Here is a 10584-nt window from a genome sequence, read left to right as displayed (position 1 = left end):
ATATATATATATGTGTGTGTGTGTATACATACACACACACATACAAAAATATACAAAAATTGAAGCAGTGAGTGAGTTAATTAAGGAAATCTCAAATGAAAAGATCAGAGTGAAGGGTACAGATTGTGTGATGCTTGTGTGTGAAGTGTGGCATTGCATGACATCAAAACAAAGGCACTGAATGCAGAATGCATGTAAAATCTGGAAAGATATGAAACAAGTATGCTCTGCTGGATGTGTAATATTATTGTGAGATGGAGTACAAATGAACTGAGAGAAAAACTGGGTACAAAAGGAATCAGTTGTGATGTGCAAGAGAGAAGACAGCGCTAGTACATGCATGTGATGAGTATGGTGGAGTAAATAAGTGCCAAACTATCTAAAAGGAAGGAACCTGTGGAAGAGGAAGACTAACAAAAACATGAGAAGAAATAGTGAAAGCTAAATCCCACAAAGGAGATGATAAGGGGGCCCAAAATGTGGTGGGACACTTTAGTGGAGAAACTACTTCTAATACATGTGAGCATAGAAAAATAAATGAAGATGAATGATGCCAGCAGTTTGGCACTTCAATGTTAAATCATTATGTCTCAAATGTTTGAAAAACAACCATATTTTGAAAGCTAAAAACTGTGGATTGATACCTGGTGGTATTTGGTCAAGGGGACTAAATGTTATGGACTCATATTACTTTACATACAGAACTAATAAAATCTTACCTTTAAATTTGTATTACAAAACCAGTAAAATTTACATTTATTAGGTTCTGTAGAGAGTGGTTCAACTAAGTAACCACCAGCACCATTTTCACCTCTGAAATATAAAGAAGTTAATATTGTCAACACGGATAAACAAAAATAAGAGAGATGTTGTTTCTGAAATAATATGGTATTATTGTAATGAATCTATAAAATATCAGTAATTACTATCACTGTCTTATCTCCCAACTCCTACTTTATACTAAACCACTTTCACTAGCCTTTCTGTCTCAGAACTGCAGGACTTTCGAATTTCTGTTGTTCTCTTTCAACTATTGATCTCAGAATAGATTAATTTAAAATATTAATCATACAACTACTGTTAAGAACCTAGCATTCTAACAGAAAAGTTTCTGAACAAGCACATATAGACATGTCTTTTTCCCCTCACCAATGTTAACTAGTCCATATTTAACATGATTGAATTAGTTCACATGCAATCAATGAACACTTATCTGAAGATGTATTAAAGTGAATGTATAAAATGATTTTTTTTTTAGTCTTTTCTTGCATAGTCTCGTCCTTGTGTTTATTTTTACAAAACAAGTATTTTTCCAGTGTCCAAGCATTGTCGTCACTACTGTCTAGTGGAATTATTCAGCTACTTCCAACTATAGCTACGATATTAGAAGTAATTATTTGTTTCTCTAGTTATTTATTTGGTTCTCTCTATCTAGTAACTGCAAGGTCGCAAAAGTAGTAATGAGGAAGAAAAAAAAAATCATTTTATTTATTCACTTTAACAATCAGATATCAACCTTAGGGCACAACTGCTAACTCAGCAGTTCTCAACGTTTCCACTACTATCATGGACTCTTCTTAATTAAATGATTTTTTTTTCACAGACTCACCCCTCCCCAAGCTTTTAAACTCAGCTCACAGACTGCCAGTACTACCTTTGTGGACCCTCAGGCGTTTGTGGATACAAATTGGGAACTACTGCTTTACATTGGGATTTGACCTGCTAGAAATACCAGTTACATGTCCCTCAAAAATATATCCTATTATATAAGAAAAAAGAAACAAGATATATTACAGAATCTAGTTGTAAATGCACTGCTTAAAATTAAGATGGAATGGTCAAGGCTAGAATGCCTTGGATCAAAGCTTTACTCATTCAATGCACATCTGCAGCTAAACAATAACCTAGCTTACTTCCTGTAAATTTCAAAATATTTATCATTTATTCAATCAAATAACTTTATTTCCTTTTCTTTGATTACATTATTAACTCTCTATTGTTTCGTTTTTTTTTCTTGTAATAACATTAATAAAATCTATCAAATAATCTTTATTAATAAAAAGATGATGCTAGCAGTCTGTAAACATTTCTAGATTGAAAGTCTTGAAATAAGTATCCACAAAAATAAGTTGTGGTGGTTGAGCCATTTAACATCTCTCTTAAAATGCTTTCAATTCAGAGCAAACCCAATCCACCCTGCTTTATCTGATAATATCTAACTATAAGTGTTATAATGTAAGACGAATAATATTGTGCTCATATAATAACTTCATTAACGAATGAAAAAACATTGCAACAATTCCAAACTAAAGTGCAAAATGGCAAATGGTAACTTCAGCTGTCCATCATGCTAAGGTGAAAAGAGTAAATCCACAACAATGATTCAATGTATATCTAATGTCACCTGATAGAGTCAATAAAGTGTCCCCTCAGATGAATCAAAAGTAAGCTTAAATAATAAATGATGTGGGACTGAAAATCATCACATGATAGAATCATGTCCATTGATTGGATGATACTTAAACCATGTTTAGTGTCAAGACAACTGGAATTGTCTCAATAAGAAAATCAGAAAGGTATTTTAGCAAAACTGAGTTGAAGGAAACAATAATGAATTTTACCCTTTAACCTTTTAACTGCAAAATTAAATTTCAAGGTTAATCTAGTAATGAGGTTAAATATCTAGCAAAAAATAAAATTAGTATTTTCTGCAAGTTTTTTGTTGCCTCAATAAACTTGACATATCTCAACAAAAAATAGTTTCAAACACAATTTTCCTCAACAAAAGATATATTGGTATATAAAAATTGCTTTCTGCAGTTAAAGGTAAGGAAATTCTAAATGGATATATCTGATTTCTGCAGCAAAAAGGTTAACTTTTTAAGTCATTTGACTTATTCCCCTTGTAAATCTTTGTGAACATTTATATTTAGTAGATTGATTGACCGTCTTCCATCAAAATGTAGCAAGTAATCTTGATTTCATTCAAGAGAGCACATTTACATTTAGAGCAATTGTATATTCTATTTCCAAAACCGATAATTCCTTTAAACTCATTGAAGAGGTTTTGATATATGTTCCAAAATTGTTACCAGTCAAAATGAAACAGTAATTTATTACACATTAGATAAAAGTATCAGAGATATGGTTTCATAGCACTAATAAACTAGGAAAAAAAAAAAATTTAATATGTTTTAGGATAATTTTAATTTGTTTTGTGACTGTTTTAATTTGCTTAAAGATTATGTTGTTTTGTAATTTGGTTTGGAATCGTTTTAATTTGCTTCAAGATTATTTTCATTTGTTTCAGATTATTTTTATTTGCTTCAAAAATATTTTAATTTGATTCAAGATTATTTTAATTTGTTTCGGAAGTATCTGAATCTTCATTAATTTGCGCTTATAAAGGTGTAAATAAAAAAAAACATGATTTTTTTGACAATCAAGTTTTCTTTTTGACAACCACTTTTGACAAAAAGTGACTACATACCTGACACATTTATCAACTGGAGGTATACTGGGAAATTTCACACTCATTCCAGTTGAAAAATATAACCCCTTTCGTTTTCCCCATTTGCGTACTACCACAAAATCTCGACTTTTCACCAAACCCTTGGCACCAGGAGCAGCAACATAGTAGGATATATCACAGTTCTCACTTAGGGGCTTGATTAACTGCAACAAGATAGCCATTATTGGCACAGAGTTATTTAAACAGAAGTAACATCATGAGCATGGCATTTCGACAAGGTTATCAATATGAACAGAGTATTAAAGAAATAGTAACAGAGTATTGATGAGATAGAAAAAGGGTATGAATGAGAGTGGAGCTGAGTATTAGTTTACATTAGAACAGAGTGTTTAACTATGAGAAATTGCATAGAAAGAAACTTGTGCCACGTAAAAAACACCCAGTACACTCTGTAAAGTGGATGGCACTAAGAAGGGCATGCAACTGCAGAAACCAAGCTAAACTAGACTGGAAACTGGTGCAGCTCCCCTGCATGTCAGCTCTGGTCAAACTGTCCAACTCATGTTATAATGGACAATGGATGTTAAATGATGACAAGACATGAGAGATGAACAGTGTCTAGGCAGGAATAATAAGCAAGGAGACTGTATTTAGACAGGGAGATAAACATGAAAGGGTATTGTTTAGGGAAGATTATTACGAGTAACATGTAATTAAGATGTGAACATCATCACCAATAAAGTATTAGATAAATGTATTGACATGGGAAAACCTTATACTTGGATTATAACATCAAGTACAAGATCACTAAACATTATCAGTATCATAAAATGGCTATTTATACAGGAGCATCAATTTCAGTAATTATTTAGATAGAAATAGCAACATTCATCATTATTGTTGTTTTAACATCCACTTTTCCATGCTTGCATGGGTTGGATGGGGTTTACGGAGGCAGATTTTCTATGATCGGATGCCCTTCTTATTGTCCATCCTTACCTGTCCCCAAGCAAAGTAATATTTTCTCATTGCCAGGCATGTTTTTGCAGAATATTGGAAACAAATGGCAAACTAAATACCAATTACAGAAAAATGAACAAGAATTTGATTTTAGAAACAAAATATAAACAGAAACGTCCATATTACCTTACTATCTGCTATTGTTGGATTCCATGTTGGTAAATCTTCAGTTCTAAAAACCAGATCTTCCCATAATTCTTTTGCACTTATGTTTAATACGGCCTTCACAAGAAACAAACAAATGTAATTGATAGATGGGATGGTTTTTACAAATTAATCATGGTGAGTAGTTTCTAAGGCAAGTATACTTTCTACACTAACCTCTCAAGCTTTAAAGAAAGAATGCTACTTGTTCTTAGAATAACATATTTTTGATTATCAGTACAGTACAATGTCAATTGCTTACAATCAATAATCTAGCACCCTTAAATACACAATCCCTATACCTCTTAATGAATTATAAATAAGAAAATTTAATGGCCAAGAACATTTACAGAAGATATTAGTTAATTAGAGGAGACAGTTCATATGTTCTCAATGAAGCTAGCTGTAACTAGCCAGTACTGTTTAGCCAATACATTTTAATTTCCAAATGACGGGCTTTAACAAACAGTACTTTTCAACATTATTAACATATCACTTTAGAATACAACTCAAAGATGGTATCAACCTTCTTTTCAAGAATCTTATTAACTACTTCGTAATATGCACTCTGTTGAAATACACTAGTTCTCTACATTGAGAAGTCATAGTGTTGGTACTATGGACATTGAATTAGATGGAATGTCACAGGAAAGAACCACAAGATGGATTCTTCAAGCTGAGCCAATTGGCAGGAGACTTAGGGGTAAGAATAAGATGGTGGGATAATATCCATAATCTCAGTTGGTCATGCTTGGGAATCCAACCAGAAAGTGTAACAATGGCTGCTTCTGATAGGACCGTATGGAGGAGGTGCCTGAAGACTCTACCCCTCCCAAGAATAGTGAGTGAAGAAAATGGGTGAATGGGTTTTGAAATTCTGAAATTCATTCACAGAAAACTAGGTTAATAAGGTGATCACTTACTGGCTTAATGAGTTAAAGTGGCCGTTGCCAGTACCGCCTGACTGGCCTTCGTAGGATTTTCGAGTGAGATTGTTGCCAGTGCCCCTAGACTGGCTCTTGTGCGGGTGGCACATAAAATACACCATTTTGAACGTGGCCGTTGCCAGTACCGCCTGACTGGCCTTCATGCCGGTGGCATGTAAAAGCACCCACTATACTCTCGGGAGTGGTTGGCGTTAGGAAGGGCATCCAGCTGTAGAAACTCTGCCAAATCAGATTGGAGCCTGGTGTAGCCACCTGGTCCACCAGTCCTCAGTCAAATCGTCCAACCCATGCTAGCATGGAAAGCGGACGTTAAACGATGATGATGATGATCTTCTCATTAAAGCTAGCTATAATTAAAAGGCTTCTAGCTAACAACAATAGGACAATGCATAATCTGGTAATTTGCAGTGCTGATCTCAAACTCCTACAAACCAAGAGGTTAGGTGGCTGATTGACCTTGCCTAAAATCACACCCAACTATTTATTAAAAAAGAAAAGAATAATTGGACAATATAACCCCTGATATACAAAAAGGGGAATTGATGATGGCTGAAAAGCCTTTGATCTACTTCTACTTAATCAGATGTGACCTGTATTCTATTGTAATTCTTATTTAGACCAGGTATGGACTACCTTTTTGTAGGAGCTGCTTTGTCAGATATTGCTCATCATACTTCAAACTACAAAAATAATTTAAAAAACATCATCACCATAGATTACTCTCGGTCACATCATTTAACGAATATCATACGTAGTAGAGAATATACTATATATTACCCTTGGTTACATCATTCAATAAAAACTGCATATTTATTAAATATATTACACTTAAATATAATTTGACCAATATCATGTGTAGTACAGAGTACACCATATTATTATTCTATGTAAATCATTAAAAAAAAAAAACAATAGAGTCAGACCTAAAGATTATATTACAAAATTTTACTAAAATGTTATTATGTTTATATAATTATGACATTACATGTATCATTAAAAAAAAATCATAAAGACCTGCATGAGGGCTGAGTGTCAGAGGTTGACCAAGACTGCTGTAGAGCTTGGTTAATAAGTTTTTATAGACATTTTAACCATAATAACTATACAGATAATGAATGCAAACTCAATATTCTTATACATGTAAAATGGTAAAGGAACAGAAGAAATGTAGTTCCCCAACATGTTCAGTTGGGGAACCACAAAAAATTCTTACCTGCAGGAAAAATATCTTATTCCCCACATTGGATTTTTTACTTAATACACAGCCTTCTGTAGCATCTTTTCCACACTGAAAAACCCAGTTACTTTCTGATTTGTATAAAGAATAAACTTGTTCCCAAGAGTCTTTCCCCAATTTTAAGTATGACAAATCCATCTGAAAAGAAAAAAAATATATTTTGATCATTTAACCCATAAGCATTCAGATTTGTCTTTCAAATATAATGCCTTATTTATTTGCATTTTTTTGAATTAATCATGCATTATCTTGTAGCTTTGAGATTTTGATGAGGTAACTGCTAATTTTTAGAATGATCTTGTATGATAGGTGTGAAAGGCTGAATATGGCCAGTTTGAACTTAAAATGGGTAGAATATTTTGGCTGGATATAGCCAGTTTAAATACTGAAGGATTAAATACGAGGTTCTGAAATATACCAATGTCTTTAAATTTAAGTGTAAAAAGGTAGTCAACAGTTTCTTCTTCTTCAAGGTGGTTGCAATCAAGATGCATTTCATCAAGAATTTCTGCCCCTGTATCAGCTTCAGTAGGTCTTATTTCTTATTAATCTTTTTATTTCTAATTAATCTTTTCTTTTCTAACCATGACCACCTGCCTTCTCTTGCACCATTTGCAACTAAATCAAACTAGAAACAATATTAACAAGTATAACAAAGAGCAAAGTTGAAGAGATGTGAACTTACTAGAGTTTTGTTATTTAAAGTTTGTCTGTGCACTGTTTCGTTATATTGATTGGTTCCTTCCATTGGCTCCTCATCTGAACCTATATAGAAATAACATTATGAGAAGTTAACAGTGACAGAAGCAGTATTAATAGCAAAAGGCAATCTTTATCCCCAACTTAACGTGGAGGATGAGTTAGAAAAAACAGATTATTGTGTTATTTACATTGAGAAGATCTCTCATTTGGAATGTGGTACATAAAAACACTTTTATTTATATCGTTGAAAGAGAAGAACCATCTGTTACAGCTGCCAGAACTCTCAGATTATGTGATTTCACCCTGCTATGGGATCTTCAGTGAGAGATGTCCAGCAGTGACATAACAACCAAATCTCCCATTAATGATATGTAGAATATCAGTGTCTATTCAGGCGCTGGTGTTGCAAATAACCAGTGGAATTATTAAAATATAATTAGTGACACAAGCAGTATTAATATCAAAAAGGGAATCTTGATCTCCAACTTAACCCATTACTTCCCATAATTCTATTAACTGGAATTTTTTTATGAAACTTTGATTTCTAGCATAAAACAGCCTTAGAAACACGCTGGAATGATCAAAATAACATTTCAAAATAACATTTCAAAATAACATTTTAAATAAAAATAAGCGAGATATTGGGTGAAAAATTAGCAAACCTCATTTGAATATCAGAGAAATATACCTAGTAGATATAGCAAAAAGGTTAGATATGTGTAAATATTGACAGATAATTATGAAATTTGTAATTTTTAATTGATCTCATATGAGATCACTGGTAAGTAATGGGTTAATGTGGAAGCTATGTTAGAACATAGATAAATGCATTTTTTTACCTTGAGAGGATCTCTCATATGAACTTATTGTGCATAAAAACACTTTTATTTATTTCATCGAGGGATGAAAACCATCTGTTACAGCTGTCAGAACTCTCAGATTATGTGATTTCACCCTACTATGGGCTCTACAGTGAGAGATGTCCAACAGTGACATAACAATCAAATCTCCCATCAATGATATGTAAAATATCAGTGTCTATTCAGGTGTTGGTGTTGCAAATAACCAGTGGAATTATTAAAAGGTAATTAATAGTGACAGAACCAGTATTAATACCAAAAGGTAATATTTATCTCCAACTTAACGTGAAGATTGTTTTACAACAAAGAATACTGTGTTATTTACCACAAGAAGATCTCTCATGAGGAGTTGCTGTGCATAAAAGCAATTAATAACATAAAAAGAATTAATAGTGACAGAAAAAATATTAATACCAAAAAGCAAGTGCTTTAAGCACCATGAGTCTGTATAAGAGATCCTCTCAACATAAACAATGTGACTGTGGTAAGAAGCTTGTTTCCCAACCACATGGTTCTTGGTTTAGTCCCACTGCATGGCACTTTGGGCAAGTGTCTTCTACTATAGCTTCAGGTTGACCAAAGCCTAGTGAATGGATTTAGTAGATGGAAACTTAAAGAAGACCATCGTACACGCACATACATATATATACATGTATATGCCTGTGTGTGTGAGTCTTTGTGTCTGTATTCATTCCCCCATCATCGCTTGACAACTGGCGTTGGTGTGTTTACGTCCCCATGACATAGCGGTTTGGCAAAGAGATCAATAGAATAAATACTTGGCTTAAAAAATAAGTCCTGAGGTCAAATTGCTCGACAAAAATACTTCAAGGCAGTGCTCCAGCATGGCTGTAGTCAAATGATTGAAACATTAAAGAATAAAAGAATCCTTTATTTTAACCCAACTTTCAAATTAAGTTGGAGATTAAGATTGGCTTTTGGTATTAGTACTGCTTCTGTCACTATTAATTTTTTTTTTTTTTGATAAGCTCACTCACTATTTGCAACAGCAGTATCTGAATAGACACTTATATTCTAAATATCATTGATAGAAGAGTAAGTGAAGGATGACAATAGAAGTGGCATAGGGAAGAAGTGATAAATATTAATACAGAGAAGGTGAAAGTGATGTGTATTGGCTGCAAACAGGTAGAGTGATGAGGATGATGGTGGAAGGATTGAATGTGGATATTCTCCTGTAACATCCATCATTATACAAGCAGCATCTCTGTGTGTTATGTGTTTGTGTGTGTGCGGGGAATGTGTGGACAGGGAAATAAGTAACAAGGAGAAGAGTAGCAAAGAGACAAGAAGATGTCAAGAATATGGTTGAGGAAGTCAATGTCTGTTTGAAAGGATACACACTTGCAAACACAGTCAGACACAATCACATTGACAAACACACAAATGCATACACACATGTGCATACCCAGATCCCAGTCTCCATCATTATCCCCATTTTAACATACATTTCACAGTGTTTACATAAGTGTTTGGGGTCATCTCCAGCACTGCATATTGCCAGTCAACATGATCCTCTGTCATCTCCTCCATCAGATGCATATCTTTAAATCAATTAAATCAGTATTTATTAATTTGTCTCAAATTTTCCTTGGTTTCTCTTTTCTATAAGTTCCAATAATCTGGAGTGCTTGGCACTTCTTTATACAGCAGTCAGTCTCCATACCCATTCCAATGTAGCCTTCTCTCTTGCACATTACGTCTAATTCTTCTTATACCAAGCTTTCATCTGTATACTGACATTCATGAACATTCCCGTTACACATTGTGCAGAGCATGCTTGCTTCATTCCTTTCCTTTCAAGCCTTTGCAAATCCTCTGTAAGAACTACATCTCAAGACTTTGCTAAAATAACTTTAAGACCCTTTGAAAAGAAAGTGAACAATCAGAAATTTAAAGAAGTACTAGTGGAAGCATTTGATGAGAAGGAGGAAGAGATCATCATCATCATCATCATCATCATCGTTTAACGTCCGCTTTCCATGCTAGCATGGGTTCGACGATTTGACCGAGGACTGGTGAAACCGGATGGCAACACCAGGCTCCAGTCTGATTTGGCAGAGTTTCTACAGCTGGATGCCCTTCCTAACGCCAACCACTCAGAGAGTGTAGTGGGTGCTTTTACGTGTCACCCGCACGAAAACGGCCACGCTCGAAATGGTGTCTTTTATGTGCCACCCG

General features: G+C 34.0%; 1 protein-coding gene across 5 annotated transcripts in view; it reads right to left on the bottom strand.

Annotated features, from left to right (window-relative positions):
- Nucleotides 1-10584, bottom strand: part of LOC106880342 (stAR-related lipid transfer protein 3) — a 68701-nt gene that overhangs the window by 1258 nt on the left and 56859 nt on the right. For all 5 annotated transcript variants that reach the window (XM_014930224.2, XM_052966535.1, XM_052966534.1 and 2 more), the window contains 5 exons: nucleotides 7506-7585; nucleotides 6797-6958; nucleotides 4619-4714; nucleotides 3491-3675; nucleotides 720-813 (listed from right to left, as the gene is read on the bottom strand). In XM_014930224.2, the coding sequence (XP_014785710.1) occupies nucleotides 720-813; nucleotides 3491-3675; nucleotides 4619-4714; nucleotides 6797-6958; nucleotides 7506-7585 (617 nt within the window). The remainder of the gene's footprint in view (nucleotides 1-719; nucleotides 814-3490; nucleotides 3676-4618; nucleotides 4715-6796; nucleotides 6959-7505; nucleotides 7586-10584) is intronic.

The sequence above is a fragment of the Octopus bimaculoides genome, chromosome 3 (genome assembly GCF_001194135.2).
Source record: "Octopus bimaculoides isolate UCB-OBI-ISO-001 chromosome 3, ASM119413v2, whole genome shotgun sequence".
NCBI lineage: Eukaryota > Metazoa > Mollusca > Cephalopoda > Octopoda > Octopodidae > Octopus > Octopus bimaculoides.
The sequence above is the reverse complement of the archived record's forward strand: the minus strand, read 5'-3'. Positions and strand labels throughout refer to the sequence as shown.